The 23651-nt window shown below is 50.3% G+C and overlaps 1 protein-coding gene and 1 long non-coding RNA gene across 3 annotated transcripts; one reads left to right on the forward strand and one right to left on the reverse strand.

The window, feature by feature from the left end:
• Window positions 1–339: 339 nt before the first annotated feature.
• LOC120698844 (CLP protease regulatory subunit CLPX1, mitochondrial-like) lies at window positions 340–20672 on the reverse strand. 2 transcript variants are annotated; one of them, XM_039982596.1, is made up of 15 exons: window positions 20130–20671; window positions 17971–18032; window positions 17785–17885; window positions 17135–17214; window positions 16545–16595; window positions 14987–15061; window positions 14801–14878; window positions 14126–14182; window positions 8658–8728; window positions 8478–8577; window positions 8226–8330; window positions 7235–7297; window positions 7025–7147; window positions 6133–6288; window positions 340–716 (listed from the first exon to the last, which is right to left on the reverse strand). In XM_039982596.1, exons 1-15 carry the CDS (start codon window positions 20601–20603, stop codon window positions 642–644), a joined length of 1671 nt encoding a protein of 556 aa, XP_039838530.1. In that variant the 5' UTR covers window positions 20604–20671; the 3' UTR covers window positions 340–641. The 2 variants fall into 2 exon arrangements, with proteins under 2 accessions (XP_039838530.1, XP_039838536.1); XM_039982602.1 differs by lacking the exon at window positions 17971–18032 and having other exon boundaries at window positions 17785–17917; window positions 20130–20672.
• LOC120698854 lies at window positions 18474–19722 on the forward strand. Its single transcript, XR_005685049.1, has 3 exons — window positions 18474–18970; window positions 19099–19146; window positions 19230–19722. It is a non-coding gene; the product is annotated as an uncharacterized LOC120698854 (long non-coding RNA).
• Window positions 20673–23651: the final 2979 nt, after the last annotated feature.

The raw sequence follows: 23651 nt of genomic DNA on the forward strand, positions 1-23651 counted from the left end.
AGCAAAATATAAGGAATTGTGATTGAAAGGCAAGCAAAATAGGCCGCAGGCCACTCACTGGCGGAGCTTAGTGGAGTTCAGGGAAAAATTACCACTAAATGAACAGTAAATCAGCTACTGTTCATTGAATTTTAGGGAAAATTCGATTCATGCCACCACAACTCCGTGAAATTGGGTTTCATGTTCAAAATCATGCCACTCCATGGCATGAATTTCAACATGAAATCCAATTTCAAGAAGTTTTTAAGCTCCGCCACTGTCGAAGAGCAGGCGGCACGCGAACCATAGAGGTACGGACGCCATAAAACACCAACTTAAAAATCAGAGCAGGCTGTGTTGTTGTCTTTTGCGTGTAAAATGAACTGTAAAACTCAGTGGACACTGGGCAGGGGCAGCCTGGCTTGTCCAGTCTAGAAGACCTTCATACTTAGTGGATACGCAGGACCACCGACCAGCCCTTTACTTTTCTTGAACGTGAAGTCTGAAGGGTCAAGCTCCAATTACCATTTCGACATAATAAATTACAACCCCAGAGCCGACTTTATACATGATGAATTCAAGGGCATGGCTTTACATTTGAATTGGCTACAGTTACAAGGCCGCCAAGTTATTTATATACATAATTACTGTTGCAAAGAACCCTACATGCTGGCCACTCTAGAGGGGGCTTCTGTATCAATCTCAGATTCCCCGTTTGCTTTCTCCGGCTGTTGGAACTGGGGGAAAAAAAGCAGCATAAGCATAGCAAACCAATCAAGCAACAATTGGTCATGTAGTGCTAAAACCTGTGCAAGATTTATCGATAGAAATTGTAGAGAGGTAGAATGGGAGGAACACCACACCCAATCAGGGGGGTGAGCTTTCATATATATAGCCAATGTGGCTTGTGTTACAAGGAAACTATCCTGGTACAAATCAATCAGCTATACATAGCAACTACAATCAGCTATATATGTCAGGTTCTATACATTTCCTAATACCCGCCCGCAGTCGCAACGGGAGGAGTACGGACGCAAAGACTGGACCGAAACTCTGTGAAGAGCTGCACAGGGAGGCCCTTGGTCATGATGTCAGCGAACTGATGAGCGGAGGGAACATGAAGAACCCGGACCTGTCCAAGCGCCACCTTCTCGCGGACGAAGTGAATGTCGATCTCGATGTGCTTCGTGCGCCGGTGGTGGACAGGGTTGGCTGTCATGTAGACGGCACTCACGTTGTCACAATAGACAACGGTGGCGGAAGCGAGGGGAACATGGAGCTCCTGAAGCAACTGGCGGATCCAGCAGCACTCAGCGACGGCATGGGCGACCGCACGGTACTCGGCCTCGGCGCTGGACCTGGACACCGTGGTCTGACGCTTCGAAGACCACGAAATCAGGTTGTCGCCGAGGAACACGCAGAAGCCTGAAGTCGAGCGCCGGGAGTCTGGACAGCCAGCCCAATCAGCGTCGGAGTAGGCAGTCAGACTGTCGACGGGGCCGGTGCCGATGTGGAGGCCGTAGGAGAGCGTGCCCTTCACGTAGCGCAGAATGCGCTTGACCAAAGCGAGATGAGGCTCGCGAGGGTCGTGCATGAAGAGGCACACTTGCTGGACAGCGTACGCCAAGTCAGGACGAGTCAAGGTGAGGTACTGAAGAGCACCCACGAGACTCCTGTAGTCGGAGCTGTCAGAGGCAGACAGCGGGGCACCATCCGAGGCTGAGAGCTTGGCCTGAGTGTCAACAGGGGTTGCCGTAGAGTGACACTCAGTCATGCCGGCACGCTGGAGAAGATCCATGGCGTACTGTCGCTGGGACAGGAACAAGCCGTCAGACGAGCGCGTGACGGAGATGCCGAGGAAGTGGTGCAGGTCGCCGAGGTCAGTCATGGCGAACTCAGAGGTGAGTTTGGCCATGATCTGCTGAAGAAGTGTTGAGGACGAAGCGGTGAGGATGATGTCATCGACGTAGAGCAGCAAGTAGGCGATGCTCGCGCCCTCTTTGAGCACAAAGAGGGAAGTGTCGGAGGCCGAGGCGACGAAGCCGAGCTGTCGAATGAAGGAGGCGAACCGCTGGTACCACGCTCGCGGCGCCTGCTTGAGCCCGTACAAGGACTTCTGCAGGTGGCAGACGTGATCAGGAGCGGCGGGGTCGACGAATCCAGGCGGCTGCTGGCAGTAGACCGTCTCGTCGAGGTGGCCGTGAAGAAAGGCGTTCTTCACAGAGCTGGTGGATGGGCCAGGCACGAGAAGCGGCGATGCTGAGAACAGCCCGGATGGTTGCCGGTTTGACCACCGGGCTGAATGTCTCGTCGTAGTCTATGCCGTGCTGCTGGGAGAAGCCGCGGACGACCCAGCGCGCCTTGTGCCGAGCAAGAGTACCGTCGGAATGGTACTTATGCTTGAAGATCCACTTCCCGGAGACGACGTTGGCACCAGGCGGTCGGGGAACGAGACGCCAGGTGCCGTTGTCAATCAGGGCCTGGAACTCGTCAGCCATGGCAGCTCGCCAATTCGGATCGGCGAGCCCGCTACGGTAGTTCGCCGGGAGCGGGGACGGGACGATGGCGGCCAACCCCTTGTACTGTACGCGCGGAATAACACCAGACTGTGTACGAGTCACAGGTCCAGAGGATTCCGGGGCAGCAGGCACAGGGGCAGGCATAGGCGGAGGTGCCGGTGCGCGCGGTCGGCGAGTGTAGACCAGCAGCGGCGGTGCTGGGGGCGCTGGGGGGGGTCTGGTCGGAAGCACAGGGCCAGACCCGCCCGGAAGTGCAGGTCCTGACGGGGGCACTGGACCACGCCCGCCGGGACCGGCATGCTCGGAGGAGGGAGGCGGCTGCTCAACGTTCGAGGAGAACGGAGCGACCGCGGGCGCCGAACGCGGAGGACGAGCTGCACGGTTAGTATAGCAAGGCATAGTATCCACAGTATCGTCGGCCAAAAAATCAAGGGACGATGGGGGTGTAACAGGGGAGACGTCTGCAAAAGGGAAGTGTGACTCGTCGAAGACAACATGACGCGAGATGATGATGCGCCTGGTGGACAAGTCGAGACAGCGGTACCCCTTATGAGCTGTAGGGTACCCGAGGAACACACAGGCTGCGGAGCGCGGGGCTAGCTTGTGTGCAGAAGTCGCCTGGAGATTGGGATAGCACAGGCACCCAAAAACTCGCAGGTGATCATAGCTAGGCGGCGCGCTGTAGAGCCGTGTGTAGGGGATCTCGCTGTGAATAGAGGACGAGGGGCGCCTATTAAGCAAATAGCAGGCGACTGCAAGTGCCTCAGCCCAGTAGGATGCTGGCATGGACGCATGAAGTAGGAGAGTGCGCACGGAGTTATTGAGCGTGCGAAGAACACGCTCAGCCTTGCCGTTCTGTGCGGAGGTGTACGGACACGAGAGACGTAGCAGGATGCCATGGGCCGCCAGGAAGGTGGACGTGGCAGTGTTGACAAACTCTGTGCCATTGTCGGCCTGAAAACACTTAACGGGCAGACCAAACTGAGTGCGAACATAAGCAACGAAATCAACTATGGTCTGGTGGACGTCAGACTTGCGTCTGAGGGGGAATGTCCAGCAGAAATGAGAAAAATCGTCCAAAATCACCAAGTAATAAGAATAGCCAGAAATGCTAGATACTGGTGACGTCCAAACATCACAATGAACAAGCTCAAAGGGTGCAGCAGTATGCGAAGTGGATGAAGTAAATGGTAGGCGAGCGTGTTTGCCAAGCTGACAAGAGTGGCAAAGCGAACGGCCTGAATTATTACAAGATAATAAATTGTTTTTATTCAATCTAGCTACTGCTGCTGGAGCGGGGTGGCCGAGGCGCTGGTGCCACAAGGTGCTGGAGGCGGCGACAAGTGCAGACGTGGTGGAGGGCTTCAAGGTGTATAGATCCCCGTCGCTATTGCAGCGAAGAATCACGCGCGCCGTCGGGATGTCCTTAACAGAAAACCCGAAAGCGTCAAACTCAATGGAACAGTGGTTGTCGCGGGTAAACTGACGAACAGAAAGTAAATTCTGAACAATCGAGGGAACGACAAGAACGTTATTGAGTGCAAAGGTGGACGCTGTGGTGGCGAGAACGGAATGACCGTGAGACGTGACTGGGATACTAGTACCATTGCCTACTAAAATTGAAGAGATGGAAGTGGGCAAACGTTTGAGGAGTATACCATCCGAGGACGTCATGTGGGATGAAGCGCCGGAATCCATCACCCAGGGGGAGGACCCCTGGACAGACATCTGCTGGAGGGCTGCAATCAGCCCAGCTTGATCCCACGTCGCAGCTTGGGCCGGAGGAGCAGCGAACGGGCCTGGCGAGTACTGGAGAGGAGCAAACGCCGTGTGGGCCTGCTGCGGCCCAGAACCCAGCAGGCCTGGCGAAGGGCGCCACGGCTGCCCAGCAGGCGGCCCACCAACGCCGGCCCAGTACTGGCCGCCCGGGTTCATACAGAACCAGGGCCCAGCGGGCGATGGGCGTTGCGAAGCGCCAAAGCCGCCGCCGTGCGCGCCGTACCCACCGCCGTGCGCGCCGTTCCCTCCGCCAGATCCGCCGCCGTTCTTGCGCCCGCCCTTCTTGCCGGAGTTGCGCCTCTGGCCGTCGCCTCGGGGCTGCTGCTGCGGCGCCTGCTGCTGACCACGGCAGCCAGCGCCGCCGCAGGAGGAAGCAGAGCCGGCGATGAGCGCCGTGGCGGCGGCGACCTTCTTCCCATTCGCGAGGCGCAGCTCCTTGAGGGAGAGTTGGTCGCGCGCGTAGGTGAGGGTGAGGCTGGTGGCGGCGATGTGGTCGGCGGTGCCGGCAAACTCTTCGTTCAACCCGCGGAGGAGATTGAGGACGAGTTGCGGCTCGTCGACGGGATGACCGACGTCGCGGAGCTTGTTGGCGGTGGTCTTGACGCGGAGGCAGTAGTCGTCGATGGAGGAATCCCCTTGAGTCATCGAGTGGAACTCATGGCTCAGGAAGATGGCCCTCTGCGCCTTGTTCGCCTGGAAGAGACCGTCGATGGCGACCCAGAGCTGACGAGCGGTCTGGGTGGTGCCGGTGGTGGCCATGTCGAGGACGGCCTCGGCAACGGAGCCGAAGATCCAACTCCGGACACAGCAATCCGCCTGCTGCCAAGAGGAGTCAGCGGGGGAGGGTGGAGCAGTGCCGTCGATGTGGGAGATGACGCCGAACTTGCCGCACATGGCAAGGAAGCTCGCCGACCAGCGGGCGAAATTGCCGCCCTGGAGTTCCAGCGTCATCGGCACGTGATGCTTCACGTTGACAGAGGCGAAGGGGTGGACGAACAGAGGGCCGACGGAGTCGCCCTGTGTCCCTGGAGATGAACCAGACGAGAGGATGGTTGATCCGGAATTGGCGGACGTCATGGCGGCGGCCGTCAATAGCAGATCGGATCAGAGAAAAGAGAAGGTGCTGCAGCCTGGAAGAGAAGACGGCAGCAGAGGAAGGAGACGCGGCGGCCAGAGGAGGCGGCGGCGTGGGTAGGCGCCGAGGCAAGGGCTCGGCGCGATGGTGGTTGGGTCGCGGCCTGGTGGCGGCGACGGGGGTTTAGCGGAAGGGAGAGGAGCCAGGAAGGGCCCGGACTCTTGATACCATGTAGAGAGGTAGAATGGGAGGAACACCACACCCAATCAGGGGGGTGAGCTTTCATATATATAGCCAATGTGGCTTGTGTTACAAGGAAACTATCCTGGTACAAATCAATCAGCTATACATAGCAACTACAATCAGCTATATATGTCAGGTTCTATACATTTCCTAATAGAAATGAATTCATGCTAACCATCCATTCAATACCATGTCACTCGCTAATTGGTTGTGCAAATTAATCGCTTTGTTCTTGACATGTATTGATGCGCATTCCTACACCTATGCATAAGGAATTTCATGACTAACGAAACATGGATATAGGTATTTCTTAATATTTGAACTGATTGTGGATATGCTCTGTCTGCAAAACAATGTTCACCAGGCCTCCAGACTATCCTTCAGAATAGTAAGACACAAACTTATGCCAAATCTCTGAACTCAGCGGTAAAACACTATATGTCTAACAACCAATTAGTAAAATGGCCAGGCTTTCAGTTTCATTTAACTATACGATGCAGTCAATTGCCATGAAATTAAAATGAAAATGATATGTACCATTAATTCTTTATTATCATGCTTGGCCAGATAGAGATCCAATGCTCCTTCGCCACAAAGAATCTTAGCTCCAATCCCATGTTGATTTGCTGATCCAACAGACTCCTCAACAATCACAGCATCTATTTTGTCTTTTCCAGTTCGTGTCTCTGGAATCTGTTAGAAAATTATTTTTTGGAGCACAATGAGTCAACACATTCTCAGCTAATTGAACATCACAATGATACAAATCAACCAGCACAAATATAATTCAATGCAATGGATACTAACATCAATTTTCCTATACAGTGAAAATGTTGTGTCTAATTTGATGGTCTACCACTAAGGCCTACAAGCCTAATTGCACTGTGTTCGGCTGGCTGGTGCTGGTGGCTGGTGCTGATTTTTTGTGAGAGAAAAGTAATGTTGGCTGGCTGGTGCTGGTGGCTGGTGCTGGTTTTGTGTGAGAGAGAAATACTGTTGGAAGGCAGCAATTTACATCCAAACCAGGTTTCATATTTGACTTCATCCTAGGATAACCTAGATGAAATAATATTTTGCAATTGCCACAAGAAACATGTACAGACATGACACTAATTGATTTTAGTTGTCACAGCAATATTTATGGCTCTGTATGATCCACAAAGCATTGTTTCTGGCTCTTGGTTTTTTTCCCTTTCCTTAATGTGCAATCTCAAGAGACCAAAAGTTTCACTAAAGATTAAACAAAATTATATCTACTCAGAACACCAGTTTTGCATGCCTGCTAGAGACAAATCTACTATTAAAAGGCCGTACCAATCCAATTAATGGACTTCAGATTCAGTATTGTGGTGGCGGGAAGAGAGTTAAAAAAAAAAATTCTCTACTGGCAGGGGAATGACCGCCCCCACCGGAAGAGGAGTATATATACCTCATACATTGCTTCAGTCAATATACTTTCTAATATGGACCTTAAACCTCGAGCCCCAGTATTCTTTGCTATTGCTCTTTTGGCAATAAGCCGTAAAGCCTTCTCCGTGAAATGCAATTTGACCTGAAGTAACAACACAAGATAAATATGTAAACATTAAGGGGTAAGCTTACAGAATACAAGGCAACAGAGTTTCAAACAAATTCTCACATCATTCATTTCAAACAACTTTGTATACTGCCTTCCAAGGGCATTCTTGGGCTCTGTGAGAACCTGCAGAGAGGAGCTCAGGTGTATTAGCTATGGAATTAACAATTTAATGTCTTCTACCTAGGAACAGAAGAGTGTTCGGCAAATATATGAAGATAACATTTGCATTTTGCAAACTTCAGGATATGCAGAAGCGAGCCTTGAAGATGATAGTGCGTAATAATGGATTATGGTTGCAAATGAGCTATTAGCTCGATGGTTAGTCCTCCGGTTGGGAGGCCATCCATCAGCGTTCGAACCCCAGGTTCCGCTGGTATCGCACTGGGGTGAAAAAAGGCCACTCGTTGTGCTACTAACAGGAAATGCATGGTCCACTGACAGTTGCAGCGTAATACGCGTCCGCAGGCGCGCCCTCGCCGTCAGTGGCATGTCCTAGATAGCGGGGGTTCGTGGCCTTTTCTCGACCCTGTGGAAGAGAAAACTTCTTTCTTTCCAGTCAAACCTCGGGGGAGGTCATTCCCCTAGGGGTCTTGAGTTTTTTTTTTTGTAATGGATTATGGTTGTACAAAATTTTTATTTTAGCAAAAAGGATCTCCATATGTTTCCAGGCTCTAACTAACGAAGTATAAAGTACTCATTTGGACATCCTGTACAGATGTACCGTAAGTACAGTAATCAATGTATAATTGCTAACACTACCCTGTAAGCACTGCATGCCTCAGCAAGTCAGCATAGTACCTGGTTTCCGTTCCAGATTATGGTACATATGACACAAATCTAAGAAAATTCAGCAGTGCAAGTGTGCAACAGACCAACTTTGCACAAATAACTTCATTAAAAATGCTCGGGGATAAAGGGCTAAAGGCAAAATGGAATGCAGATGCACTCTAATTGGGGCAACAAACAAAACATAGGGCCTATATCTTAAGAACCATACTCAAAACGGAGCTGAGACTGTTACAGGCAAGTGATAAAGGCATGGCAAAATTACCTCAACGAGTTGGTCCTCGCTGAGAGAGGACAGACTAACAAGAATTGGAAATCTACCAACAAACTCTGGAATTAATCCATATGCAATGAGATCACCACTTTCAACCTGCAGAAATGGCGTCCAAAAAATGTTAAAAACTACAAAGACTCTAGCATGAAAGAAAAATAAAGAAAATTATAGTTATACTATTTGGATAGGGGCTAATGGCCAGGGGAGCATACTAAATGGAATCATTTTCATATTTTTACTCACTGATTCCAGTAGAGAAGATGTGATCTCAGCATTGATGACACCACCAGTTCGCATATTTGAACGAACCTGCGCTCGGAAACCAATCGAAGAATCGTGTCTCCTAGAAAAAGTTTCAGAGGAACCTTGAGTATTCAAAGCTTGCAAAATCACTTGTGCAAACCAAAAGACCATGTCTACAACCTTTCCGAAATAGTTTTCTCCAAGTCTACAAAAGCACCACCGCAAATGAATAGAATGTTTTTTGTATCAATCTGCAAGGAAAGACAAATTAACATCACAATCTGAACTGTTTCCTTGGCTCACTGGTATTGTTATGGGCAGTGGAAGGATTGGAGTTGGTGGGAGGAGCGTGACGCAAATTGTATTCGAAGGAAGTAGCAGGCCGTGGCCCTGGACCTCGCCGGCGCGCCGGAGCAATGGCTGAAGCTCCACGGTGCGGCAGGAAGGCAGGAACACAAACCAATCTAAGATACAATTAGCATAAAACCTAAACTACCGCAGGTCTTGACTTATGTAATGCCAAGCCTGGTAACAAACCGGGAAACAAACTAACAACTAATCCAAATATATCACGCCTCCTTGAGTCCTGATTTGTTGCGCCTCTTGTACTGAAGTCCGACCATGACATCTCTCCCCCCCTGGACAAGCAGCTCGTCCTCGAGCTGAAACTTGGGAAACAGCTGCTGAAATTCCACCAAAGAAACCCAAGACGTCTCAGTTGCTGGCGCGCCCTTCCACCGCACCAGAAGTTCACGATGACCTCGAGCAAGTCGGCTCCGAAGAACTTCTTCAGGTTCTACTAACACACGGCCATGACGCACAGCAGGCAATGGTTGCACCTGTGTTGGAGGCTCACCATGGAAAGGCTTGAGAAGACCCACATGAAACACATCATGAATACGCGCCCGGCAGGCAGGCGCAGCTTGTAAGCCACATCACCGATCTTCTCCAGGACTTGGAAAGGACCAAAGAACCGAGGACCCAACTTCCCGCGGCCACGAACATCAAGTGACGCCGCTGGTCTGTGCAACAAACGAAGCCACACCCACTGTCCTGGAGCATAGTGCACTGGTCGATGACGGCGATCATACACAGCTTTGTAGTGTTGCTGTGCTTGCTCCAACCGATCTCTAACTTCTGCTAAAAACTCATCACGGTCCAACATCGCCTTTACCACTGCTGGCAGTCGAGCGTCGCCATGGTCATAAGACCGAATAGAAGGAGGTGGGCGACCATAAACCACCTCAAACGGAGAAGTCTTCAGCGATTGTTGATAGGAAGAATTATAACAAAATTCTGCCCAAGGAAGCCATTCTAACCAATTGCGTGGGCGATCTCCTGTGAGGCACCGCAAGTACATGGTGATGATCTTGTTTGTTGCTTCCGACTGGCCGTCCGATTGAGGATGGAACGCTGATGTAAACTGAAGTTTGACACCGGCCAGATGAAACAACTCACGCCAAAAAGAGCTTGTAAATACCGGATCTCTGTCACTGACTATGGTCGCCGGTATGCCGTGCAGCTGCACAACCTCAGCAAAGGAAGCACGAGCCACCGAAACTGCCGTGTATGGATGAGCTAAGGCGATGAAGTGAGCTGCCTTGGAGAAACGATCCACCACTGTCATGATGACTGATTTCCCATTCACTTTGGGCAAAGCCTCAATGAAATCCATAGCAAGATCAGACCAGATCGATGAAGGAACCTCCAACGGTTGCAGCAAGCCCCATGGTTGCAAGTGTTCAGTCTTGTTGCGCTGACAAACTGAGCATGCACGGACGAAATCCTGGACAACCCTGCGATCATTTGGCACATGGAAGTCAGCACGCAGGCGATGTAACGACTTATGAACCCCTTCATGTCCGGCACCATGGACAGACTCCAAAATTGTAGGCAAGAGCCCCGAGGACGGTGCAATGAAAATCCGACCCCTGAACAATATCAAGCCGTCCTTCACCAACCATTGTTCTGGCTTGGCACCACCTCTAATGGCATCACGCATCTGGGACAGGTCTGAATCTCCATTGATCTCCTGATGAACTTCCTCAAACAAGCTGAACGTGGGCAACGACAAGGCGGCTAGCTCACCAGAGTGCTCGCCCCTGCGAGATAGAGCGTCAGCGACGACGCTCAAAGAGCCCGGCTTGTACTCCACAACAAAGTCGAACCCAAGAAGCTTGCTTGCCCACTGGTGTTGCGGAATAGTTGTCAAGCGTTGATCCAAGAGGAAACGCAGACTGTGATGGTCAGTACGCATGATGAAACGGTGACCCCAAAGATACGGTCGCCAGTGCCGAACGGCTTGGACCAAGCCAATCAGTTCTCGCTCATACGCCGCTAGCTTGGTGTGGCAAGGAGCGATTTGCTTGCTGAAAAACGCGACTGGCCCGCCGCCTTGATGGAGAACAGCGCCGAAGCCAGAGCCCGACGCATCACTCTCGACGACGAAGTCGCGGTCGAACGCGGGAAGCTGTAGGACAGGCGCCTCCGTCAGGGCGTGTTGTAGCGTCCGGAACGCCTGTTCCGCATCCGGATTCCAGAAGAACCCTTCTTGAGCAGCGCGGTGAGAGGCGCAGCGATGGCGCCATAATCGCGGATGAATCGGCGATAGTAGCCCGCCAAGCCGAGGAAGCCACAGACAGCGCGTGCCGATGCAGGAAGAGGCCACGAGAGGACGGCCTCCACCTTCTGCTTGTCAACCTCGACACCACGCTCCGATATCACATGGCCCAGATATGCCACGGACGAGCGGCCGAATTCGCACTTGGACTTCTTGAGAAAAAACTGGTGGTCCTGCAACGTGCGAAGCACCGTGCGAACGTGGCGGAGATGTTCCGACCACGATGAGCTGTAAATTAATATATCATCGAAGAAGACAAGCACGAACCGGCGAAGGTACAGTAGGAGGATGTCGTTCATCATGGCTTGAAACGTCGCCGGAGCATTAGTGAGCCCGAACGGCATCACGAGAAACTCGAACAGGCCCTGATGTGTCCTGAACGCCGTCTTCTCGATGTCGTCCGGGTGCATGAGTACCTGATGGTACCCCGAGCGCATGTCCAACATGGTGAAGAACTTGGCTCCGCGCAGTTCGTCCAGCAGCTCCACCACGGGAATAGGGAACTTGTCCTTAACGGTGGCGTCGTTGAGCGCCCAGTAGTCGATGCAGAAGCGCCACGTGAAACACATTGTATGTTTGGCGAAGTCCCACAGGATCGGGCCCAACGAGCTCAACCACTGCGCGCCCAGCACCATGTCGTATGCACCGAGAGGAAGCGCATAAAAGTCGATGTTGAACGCCTCGTTGCCGATGTGGACGCTCTGTGCAAGTGCCTTGCCCGGGGACGCCACCCGGTCACCATTGGCGACGGTCACCGAGAGGTTGAGGCATGGAAGGAGACAAACGCCCACCCGCTGCGCCATGTTGACGTCGATGAAGTTGTGGGACGAGCCAGAGTCGAGGAGGGCGACCCCGGTGACGCCGGCGACGGAGATGCGCACCTTCATGGTTTGGCAGCCCCGCACGCGCACACCTGAGATCGCGTGCAGAGAGATGCCTGGCGCATCATCAGTGGCCGAGATGGCGGCCGCCGCCGCGGGTTCCTCCGTGTCGTCGAACCCCACAACCTCGATGACGAAGAGCTTCTTGCACCGATGACCGACGGCGAACTTCTCATCACAGTTGTAGCATAAGCCGTCCGCCCGGCGTTGGGTCATCTCGGCTGGAGAGAGACGACGGCGTGGCAGGGTGGACGCGAGCGAGGTGGTTCGGCCCGACCCTGCTGGAGCCGAGGACGCCGCGTCGTGGGGTGTTGCAGACGAGGCGGCCAGTGGTGCTGTTGTTGTGGAGGCGGCCGGAGCTCGGAACGAGGAGCGCGCGCCCCGCGCAGGCACCGGGTCGGTAGAGGACAGGGACATGCGCTGCTCGTAGGCTCTAGCGAGCATGATGGCATCATCAAGGGACGTCAGGCGGCGTAAAGCGACGTCGGTCTTGAGCGGGTTGACGAGGCCGGCCGTGTACATCTGGATCAACTGGGACTCCGTCAGATCGGCGTCACGGCAGGCGAGGGCGAGGAACTTGTCGGTGTAGTCGTTCACGGTCCCGTCCCGGCGAAGTATCATGATCTCGCCAATGGGGCTATCCGTCATGGGCGGCCCGAAGCGTTGTTGCACGAGTTGTGCGAACCGGCGCCACGACGGGGTACCCGACGTCAACCCTAGCCGAGAAAACCAGAGTTGGGCTGACCCCGTGAGATGGAGGGACGCGTATGGAACGCGCCGGCGTTCCGGTGTGTTCTAGCACCGGAAGAAGGTCTCACAGCGATTCAGCCACGGCAGGGGGTCCTCCTTTCCATCGAAGGTCGGGAACTCGATGCGTGCGTGCGGGTGGAAGCGTGGGTCGCCGTCGTCGTCCTCGGCGTCCCAGTGAGGGAGGTGCTGCGTCTCACGGAACGGGAGGGGGCCCGACGCTGACGCGTCTTCCCCCCGTGACGTCGTCCGTGGGGTGATCGCAGTCACCACGCTGCGCCTTCTCCAAGCGCGTCACGGCGAGGCTGAGGGCGGCGATTTGATTTGTGCCCTCGAACGCCGCTGCCTGGAGGGTGGTGACCTTGTCCGGCAGGCCGTCAAGTTGTTTGGCGAGCGGGAGCAAGAGTTTGAGGGCGGCGGTTTGCGTAGCGAGCTCGGAAACCTTGGCGGCGAGGTCGGTGAGAGTGGTGAGCATGTCGTCGACGGTCGTTTCCAAGGCGGTTTTCTCGTCGTTTGCCGCCATGGACACGGAACCAAGGCTATCTGATACCAAGGTGTTATGGGCAGTGGAAGGATTGGAGTTGGTGGGAGGAGCGTGACGCAAATTGTATTCGAAGGAAGTAGCAGGCCGTGGCCCTGGACCTCGCCGGCACGCCGGAGCAATGGCTGAAGCTCCACGGCGCGGCAGGAAGGCAGGAACACAAACCAATCTAAGATACAATTAGCATAAAACCTAAACTACCGCAGGTCTTGACTTATATAATGCCAAGCCTGGTAACAAACCGGGAAACAAACTAACAACTAATCCAAATAGATCACGCCACCTTGAGTCCTGATTTGTTGCGCCTCTTGTACTAAGTCCGACCATGACAGGTATGTAATGTAAGTTAGGATAAAAAAGGTTGTGTTTAATGTTACAAGTAGAATGGACATTGGAAAAAAAAACCAGTCTTCAAAATCTTCTGTTCTTTTCTGAAGTTGATGAGTGATCATAATTATTGTTGTAGATGACTAAACAAAAATTTCGACAGATAGGTATTATCAATATCAAAAGACATAACGGCAATACTACTAATTGACAATTTCCCGTGCTTACTTGTTTTCAAATGTTTCATCCTCTTCCCCATCACATTTTTATGATCACACTAAATACCAATTCAAATTCTAACACGAAAAGTAATCATAAAAATCAGTCATGCCCTGGTTTGGATCACAAGGCGAAACATGTGATAAGATTCAGAACATCCAAAATATTATTGCATCACAATAATGATAACACCTATTTTGATCCAGTACTCATCCTCCTAGTAGATGAAGGAAACATAAAGATTATACTAGAATTGCTCTGATTTCCAATATTCCAAACAGTAGCAAAACAATGAAATTGTATAAAAGGATACCTGGATATTGTCACCCCTTGGATGCCTTCTGGCCCCTTTCTCAGGAACACTAACAACCTATCTTGACAGTACAAACATAACTTATAAGAAGGTAACTAAGAAATTATTTTGTCATGTATCTTATATGTTCTGTTGAAAAATAGAAGACAATATCTCACACAGTGGACCCAAGCATGAAATCTTATAAACTTAATAATTATTGGAAAGGAATAAAAAGGTTTGAAGTTTTGAGCAGCTTATTTCAGCACTGAAACATGGAACTGAATGGAGCCGTCATCTACTAAAAAGGTCTGTTATTCTTTTAATCAGCTAATATTAATAACACTCCAACCTTTGCAGTTCATTTTGCACTGCTCAGAAACAAATATAGTTGCTTGCTGGAAACACGGTGTTTTGTCCAAATTACAAAGTCATAACCAGAAACCTTACATACATGCTGAAGTCAATGAGTTATCGATAGCTTGATGCTCAACATAGGGTCAAAAGTGGTCAATTATTTTTGCAATGGAACAGCACAGCCTAGACCGATATCACAGTTTGTGCATAGAATGATGTTAATATGGCTAGTGACGTGCAAAATAATAAATAATCACTGAACTTGCCCTCACCCTCACCCCCCCCCCCCCGGCTCGAGTATAACTACAGATGTATAGCTTCAAAGGACGACAAACTTACCGTTCCTTCAAGCATTTTTAACAGTGCTTGTTGAACACCTTCACCTGAAACATCTCTGCTAAGATTGATGCTTTCAGCCTGCAAACAATTGCAATCAGAAATGTAAAAGCCTAGAAGAAAAAAGTGTATATCTATACAATGATATATGATGAATGCATTAGTGAAATAGTAATTCTAAGAACAAACCTTCTTCGTTATTTTATCAACTTCATCAATGTAGACGATCCCTTGCTGAGCAGCAGCTACGTCAAAATCAGCAGCCTAAGGTGCAAAAGAAAAAGGTAAAACAGCTAGCAGCAGTGCTGGAAACCAAAATATGAACTTTTGTCCTACTGTGCCTAACATACTCCCTCTGTCCATCTTTGATCATTGCTCAGTGCATAAGCAAAAAAACGAAATCCAATTCTGATCAGCGTGTAAACCTGCTGCCACCTATCCTCGAGTAGTATGAAAACCCCTCTTCAATTTTCATGCACATTTATCATATCCCAGCTAACAAGCTCCTGATTGGTTCACATACAAGACCTGGTGCTCGACTCCATTCGCATGCAAGGTCTGGCAGCTGGTAGATATCTATTACGGAGGGATAATGGGAGAGTTCTAGCTCTCCTTGCTCTTGGTGCCCATCCCAAATACGTTGATCAAAGGTGGATGGAGGGAGTAATTAGTAAACTATTTAGTCCATTCCCAATACGTCTAGGCAACTTGTTATAAACTTCATTGAGCCAATGTCGCTAAAGTTAATCAAGCTATTAGAGCGAGCTTAGGTTAGCAAAAATGAGGCATGCTTCACTTCTGTTTTATTTTTGTTTGTATCCTCAAGTCCTGGCTTGGAGACAAATCTGAAGTTCATATATTTTAAAGATCTTCACATACTGCATATATGTTGTTCTAATTCCATGATGGGATAAACAACATCAAGATGGTCATGCGGTTGGTGCTAGTGCGGCTGAAAAACTAGATTATAGCTGAGAGGGATGACAATAGAAGCAGAACAGGATCATTGATTCTTGTGCATGCCTTTTACTGATTACATCACCTCTCTTTATATAGAAAGGTTTACTTAACTCGTAAGTAAGGGATCTAATCTATAGGTTTACTTAACTCCTAAGTAAGGGATCTAATCTATCTAACAAGGCAGCGTATGCTATGCAAACCACCTTCATATGCAAACTATGGAAACTCCAATCTGGACCACCGGATCAAGATCCAAGGGGCATGAGGAGGGGGTGTAATTTTACAATTAACCGCCCGCCCTTAGATTAGGTAATCACACTTTTGCAAATCCCCCCTCCCACTCCCCCTGTGCCCCCCCCCCCCCACCCAGATCTTGATCCGGTGGTTCAGATTGGAGTTTCCATAGTTTGCATATGAAGGTGGTTTGCATAGCATACGTAGAAGATAACAATCCCTAACTTTCTCAATCCTGTGTTCACATGAGGAAGGGAATTGGCCATATTAACCCCCCACATCTAGGGCTAGTCCAAAAGCCCATAACAGCATATGAGCTCAGCTTTGCAATGACCTGTGGTGGCTATAAGTAACCTAAATAAGATGCCATGAGAACACATCTTGTAGTTCTGAACTTCTGGTAGATACTTAAATCCTCTATAATTCAATTATTATAATCATATAAAAATGATTTCAGGAGAAAAATAAGAAGAATATATTGTTCTCCAGGTTAGCAATCACAATGCAAGGAAATATAATGAAAGAACCATATAAACAGAGAGTTGAATGGTACCGCTAGGAGCTTATACAAAATAGATTCAACATCCTCACCAACATATCCAGCCTACAAAAATGAAAAGATACAGTCAAACTAGGGTGAACTTCTGAGCACCAACTCAAGCAGTTCTATCAAGCTTCTGCAACACCAACTCTCTTAGTGAAAAGCACTACAACTGTTAGCTTCATTACAGATCATGATCAAGAACTTTATGCAAGAAAAGGAAGTAAAAGAAATCTATGTTAGTGTCATAATATCCACTCCATGAAAATAGCAGCTGTCAAAGTAAAAAAAAAAGGGCAACTGTAGGAGTACATCAAGCAAATTGTATCAACAACACAACAAGCAATTGATGCCATGGAAAAAGAAGTAGACAGAAAATCATAAAAATATGGATTGAATGGAAGAATCCTTCAAAGGAGCATACAAAATGGTTTGGAATATCAGGATATTAGACTCACTGTCAGCTAAAATGGGATAACAAACTTGAAAAATAGTAAAACTCTAATAATGTGCTCTTTAATTTTTAGCAGGATCGAAATGTGTCCAAAAGTAAGGGCAAGATCAAAGCAAATGAATTAATAAACAAAAAAAACTATGCATACCTGAGTGAGGGTTGTTGCATCAGCTATAACAAAGGGCACGTTCACAAATCTTGCTAGTGTTTTTGCCAGCAATGTTTTCCCTGACTTTGGGAAAGATTTTAGAATAATAAGTACAGCATTCATAAGGACCAAAAAACTATGATTGCATAAAATAAATAACACGAAAGGTAAAGATAAGCTCAACAGGGATACTACTGCATATATAGTTTCAGCCAACCAGAACGTACCAATTGTAACAGAAAAGATAAAGATGAAAACTCAGTTTCAAATTCAAATAAATGATTCATAATATACTGTGTTCAGAAAAAATCTCAAATATACAACTCCTGATTGATATGCTCAGAAATCCTATCAGACATAGCATATCACTTTACATAAGGTGATTGCATGGCTAATAGGCAGTGTTATAATAACCACCCAGTAGTTGCTCAGTTTAGACATAACAATGCATGTTTCTACAAAGCTACAAGCCTACAACATTTTTCAGTAAAACAGTGTTAGCTTTGCAACATTAACACTTGGCAGAAACAGAGAGAGAAAAAATGGTCAAGTTACTCAAGATGACTAATTTCAATGCATATGCTATTTATGGACAGTTTTAGACGATTGCAAAATACAACATTAAGTTACTCAAGGGTCAGAGCATGTACCCGAGCCCGTAGGACCCATGACAAGGATGTTGCTTTTCTCAAGCTCTACCATGTCAGTGTCGCTTGTGCAAGAATCACTCTCGCTACAATCTCCAGCAGACCTGCAGCCCACATGTTCTGTCCAACTTACCACCTGATGGTACACAACAACAACTCTTGAAAAACTAATGCTTACACAATGCATACCTGCTGGAGATTGATTCACAATATATCCTTTTATAGTGATTATAAACTGCTACAGACAACACCTGCATTTAGAGAGGGGGAAAAACAGGCTTACAGAACTGTTTTAAAAACTACCCGAGGGCCAGTAAAATGGTAAAAGAACAAACAAGGTTAGAGAAAATATTGATTAACACCCGCTACCTATTTGGTGATCCATATTGCATAATACTCTCTCCGTTCTCAAATTGATAACGCTTAGGGATAGATGCAGTAAAACTGTGCGATTAATATGCACAGAAGTACTAACATTTGTTATGTAGAAATGGTGTTGGTAGATTAATCATGACAAATACTTTAATGACTACATATTTAGCAAATTATAACAACATCTTTCAGAGATAGTAATGGTCAAACACATGCATTGGACCCAGGGGCGGAGGGCCTGTTATGGCCCACTATGGCGCCCGCCATACCTAAAGTCCAAGAAATTTTTTTATACCCTGTATTTCAGCCCAGCCCAACAGCCCAACAAGGCAAGAGGCAAGAGGATTAGAGGAAGGAAGCAGGCACCCGTGGCCGTCGCCCCCAAAGCCGTCGCTCCTAGATTCGCCCGTGGCCGCCGCCCCCGAAACCGAACCCTAGCTGCCGCCCGCCGGCCGTGCTCCCGACTCCCGCGTCCCGCCGGCAGCCGCTTGCGCCCCCAGTGCTCGGCCGCGCAGGGCACAGCCGCGCAGGGCGCGAGCAGGCACAGCCGCATGCCGCAGCCGCCTTGCTTCCCCAAGCGCACAGCCGCGCAGCGCAGCGGCGTAGGTACAGGCCGACCGGCCGCCGACAGGAGCAGCCCGCCTTGCGCCCCCAGGCGCACATCCGCGCAGGCCACAGGGCCGACAGCGACAGGCGCAGGCACAGGGCCACAGGCCGACCGCCGACAGGCGCACGGGCCGCGCAGGGGCAACTTGCGGAGTTCCGCTTCTACGAGGGGCAGGAGATGCGGATCAAGGAGAAGATTGTGCCTCTCAAGGTTTGGTTAGCTTTTCTCTGTCCAATTGCTGCACATCAGCAGACTGTTTCTGGGCCTCTTGTATTTTTATACTCACATGAATGGAGTTTAAATATTCAAGTGACAGCTTATGAATGTTGAATCTGCAGATTGACCTCCGAGTGAACAACACTGTAATCAGAGACCAGTTCTTTTGGGTATGTATGTGTGTATTTGTAGATTCTAGGAGCCCTCATGTCCAGAAGATTTGCTATAATTCACCTGCATTTTTGGTGGTCAGGATATTGGCAACCTTGATAGTGACCCTGAGGAATTTGTGAGGACGCTATGTGACGATTTGAACATCACAGATCCTGAAGTTGGGGTATGCTTTAAATCATGAATTCTTAGTGTTCGGTGTAATGAACTTCTAATTCAGCTGAAGCAGCAGCTTTTATGATGAGGGTTTCCCATCTTAGCTGGCCCGTATTTACACATTTGCAATACCCCCAATTGTCATACGGGTGCGGTTACTAGATGAGAAGGGCATGCATTAAACTTTGTTGTAATTGCAAGTCAAGCAAACTGCCACTATTATTATTGCCAAATCTTTCTAATTTTCCGTGGATGTGGAACTCGCGATTGGCTTAGTCGTAATTTGCTGTTACATGAATATGAATATTTCTTGCACTGCAATTCTTTTCGTTTAAATACTTGTGTGCACTACATCAAAAAGGCATTTCAAAAGAAGAAAGATAGGAATATGAAATTGCTGAAGTATCCTAGACGCAACTAATAAATTTATCGGTATAACTCTCTATACTCTAATTGTATATCTCGTATTACATTTAATATTTTTACTCTAATGTTTCACTACTAATTGATGTTTTCTCGTTGTTTCACAGCTTGTTTTGGTCCAATTGTTGATTTGACAAGTACTCTACATGTTACTCTTCATTTAAGGTACTTCTGAACGATGTTCTTGTTGTGAACTTTTATTTCCGTACAATATATGACTATAGTCTATAAATACATCGCCACACCTAAATTTTCAGTCGTCCTCCGCCACTGATTGGACCTGTGTCTATTTTCCCAAAGCAATAAATAAAAACTGATGGAGTGTAGTAGGTAGCTCCAATCAATCAGATAAAATCATGTGCAAAGTTTCCTGAAGGTTTTTTTTATCATGACAAAGCTTCACCTTCTTGGCCCGCTGCTGGCCGATGACAAACTTATCGAGGCCACGGCAAATCTCCTTGGGCGTGGGGAACCGCCGGCCGAGGTTAGACCCACCCCACCCCGCGGTCTCCCCGGCCCCGTCCTTCCCGCCAGACCCGTCCCCGGCCCCGGGAACCGCAACCCTAACCACGTCGATCCTCCCCACGGCGCCCGCGGCCGCGCGCTCCCCGGGGGCCTCCCCTGGCTGGCGCCAGATCTCCGGCGGCTCCCCGTCGTCCTGGCCGCCGGCCCCGCGGTCGGCGGCGGCGGCAGCGCGGGCGAGGCGGCCGTGCTCCTGCTGCTGCTGGCGCCGGAAGAGGGTCCACGGGCGGCGGAGCGCGCCGGGGCCGTCGCCGCCGCCGCCCTGCTGCTTCTGCCCCGCGGCGCGGCCCGCATGGATTCGGCGCGCGGCGGAGAGCGCCACCGCCGCGGTGCGGGAGCGGACGGCGGCTGACATGGGGTGCGGGCGGAGGGGTGGAATGGAACGGAATGGAAGGAAACGGAAGGGGAAATAGTGGATTTTTGGGTCGCGAAGCCCACGTTCGAGGAGTGCTTGAGTGTAGTGGGGCGCCGGTGTTTCTTTCTCGTGGGGCAGGTGGTTCCTATCCCTTTCCGGGGGCGGCTTGGGCAATGGGCAATGGGCAATGCAGCCGTTTGACTTTGACAAGCATGACGATTGACAAGTAGTAGTGTACTAATATTAGTCATTATTATGGGTCTGTTTGATTAGTTGGCTAGTTCTAGTATGGCTAAAAAACTAAATCAAACTAGACTTCACCAGGCTTAACTAGTACATTCATCCGTGTTTGGTTTGAGTGGCTACCGATAGCCTGCATAGTCTAGCATGTGTTTGATTGCCTGTAGAAATTGATAGGATGACCATGTATTGGATATTGGTGAAGTTACCGTCTCTCTTCCTCCCATCCAAGGTGACTGCCGGTGGCGCAGGGGATATGGTGTGGAGAGGTACGGCGGCGAACACATCACGAAGGCCACATTCGGCATGGACTGGAGGAGCTCCAATTGGCCTCCCGCCAAGCGGGGGTCGTCGTCGTCCGAGAGTCCATCGGAGTTGGGCAAGAAGCAGAGGAGCAGCGAAACGCAAAACACAACTCCGCCTCCGCTAATTGGGGCACGGTGCGGCCGAATCGAGCTCCGCCACCATCGAAGCCCTTTCTTGTCTAGATCTCGAACCTCCCTATACATGGCAAATTGAGCTCCGGGAGCTTGGGGACAGGCAGCAGCTCTCGCCGTGCAGCAGCACTTACCGAGCAAGATAGCAATTAGAGCAGCCCCCAGCGCCTGCATCTCGTCTCTGCTTCTCTCTTTCCCTTTGCTCAACCTCCAATCGTCAAAAACAGCTTTTTCCCTGCTCTGAATTTCCCCCAATCCAAGCAGCTTGCGCTCCTCCCCCCTCTCTTTCTCAAACCTGTGCTACTCCCCCACCAATCCAAGCATGAGAGCTTCAAAATCTTCTATCTGGCCCTTCATTGGCTCCTTGCTTGAGCACGAGCACGAGCAGAGCAGCACACCACAACAAAATCCACCACCAATCACCTCGACCTGCAATGGCGGTTTGAGAATATGCGGAGTGCACGACCTGGGGGTGCTGCAGCTGCCCTAGCCGTGCGTGGCTGCTCTGCTCCGCCGGCCCGCTGGGGAGGTGCCCCGGCCGCGGGGGTGTGCCGCCGCCTCGCAGGGAAGCCGCCCGGCCCAGCCGCTCCGCCGTCGCACGTGGCTGCTCCGGCGGCCGCGTGGATGCTGCCCGACTGCGCCAAAATGTTGTGCCAACACGCCTCGCCACCGTGCAAGCTAGAGGACGCTGCTCCGCTGCAGCAAGCGGGAGAAGGAGGTGGTGGAAGCACGGGAGGTGATTTGATACGCAAAGTTGAAAACCTACGGCTTGGCTAAAGCCGTGTTTGGATGCAAAATTCCAAATTCCAAAAAAAATTTCCGACACCTGCATGGAGACTTAAATCTAGACGAAATAAAAAACGCATTCCGACTGCTGTCTGTAAATGGCGAGACGAATATAATGAACCTAATTATGCTGTAATTAGATGCTAAATTGCTACAGTAATGCTACAGTGAATAACCTCTAATGACAGATTAATTAGGCTCATTAGATTCGTCTCACGATTTACAGACGAGTTCTGTAATTATTTTTGTGATTAATCTATGTTTAGTACTTCAAATGTAGAAAGATGCCTTTTCAAAAAATTTACAGCTTGCAACCAAACACGGCCTAAGCCTGGCTCCATGGAAACGGCCGATTCTCGCGTTTCCACAGAGCTAGGCGAGCGACCTCCCGCTGCACAGCTGGGGACAGGCAAGGGCTTGTACAGGTATCCAAACACGAGTTAGACTGACTCCAACAACAAAAGGCAAAGCTATATTTGCACCTCCATTTACACTGTGCATGACGAAATCCGTCTCCAACGGATGAGGCAAATGAGAAGGTATTTTCCATCGCGAGGAGAGAGGTGAGCTAAAAATGGATTCCCTCTCTCCTCGCAGGCAAATCCGAGCGGCGGCGCGCAGAGGAGCTGCAGCAGCGTGTGGCTGGGCGGAGGCGGAGCCAAGCAGCGGCAGCGAGCGCCGGAGCTAGAAGGAGGAGGGTCGGCACGGTGGGGGAAGGGGAGGGAGGAGGGCCGCCGAGATTCGGCCGCCGCCGGCACCATGGACCGCCGGCCCCTCGCGGAGGCGCGGAGCCCGACCAGCCCGCGGTGGCGCGGAGCTCGCCCGCCCGCGGCGGCGCGTGGATCCGCAGAGGGACGGAGCCGTGGACGGCGCCTCCACGTCGGCACGTGGATCCGCAGAGGAGGTGGCCAGCTGCGCCGGAGCTCGAGCGGGCGGGGAGGGGAGGGGAGGGCGCGGTGGCGGTGGCGGTGGCGGCGCGGTGTGGAGCGGGTCGGCTGGGACGGGGAGGCGAGGAGGTTGAGGAGCGGCTGGGACGGGGAAATGCGCTTGCTGTTGGAGACATCGCAATGAGGGGGAAACGCAAAGCACTGTGTATGCGAGGCAAAGGTGGATTTGCATCTGGAAAATGGCTCTCCTTGTTGGAGTCAGTCTTAGGTGGTTACGGGGAGCCTGGTTGGGGGTTGTCCACCCAACCAAACAGCCCCTATATTCAATTAGTTGTGGCTAGTGGTTGGTGCTAGTTTGCTGTGAGAAAAAAATACTGCTGGCTGGCTTGTGGCTAATGAGTAATATTGATTTGCTATGAGAGAAAAGTGATGCGGCTGGTTGCCAGCAGAATAGAGCGAGTATTAACTAAACTAAGATTATTAGAATATAATAGAGCGAGGAGATAATAATGGATGATGATGTTGTCTGGGGAGATGGGGATGAATATTTAGGTACATTAATAAATGGGAAAATTGGTCTCATAGCACTGAAAGATCGCGACTTCCGTAAAATACCACCGAAAGCGTGAGCCCCCGGAAAATACCACTCAATGTTGCAAACGTTACCGAAAATCGCACTCCGTCACATTTTCCGTTGC

Source organism: Panicum virgatum, chromosome 1K (assembly GCF_016808335.1).
Source record: "Panicum virgatum strain AP13 chromosome 1K, P.virgatum_v5, whole genome shotgun sequence".
NCBI classification, from domain to species: Eukaryota; Viridiplantae; Streptophyta; class Magnoliopsida; order Poales; family Poaceae; genus Panicum; species Panicum virgatum.

Coding starts and splice junctions, on each gene's coding strand:
- LOC120698844 (XM_039982596.1), bottom strand. CDS start 20,603: ATGTCAGCCGCCGTCCGCTCCCGCACCGCGGCGGTGGCGCTCTCCGCC. Junction 18,033..20,129: donor GCCAGCAGCGGGCCAAGAAG/GTGAAGCTTTGT, acceptor CTCTAAATGCAG/GTGTTGTCTGTAGCAGTTTA. Junction 7,148..7,234: donor AGTTGTTTGAAATGAATGAT/GTGAGAATTTGT, acceptor TTGTTACTTCAG/GTCAAATTGCATTTCACGGA.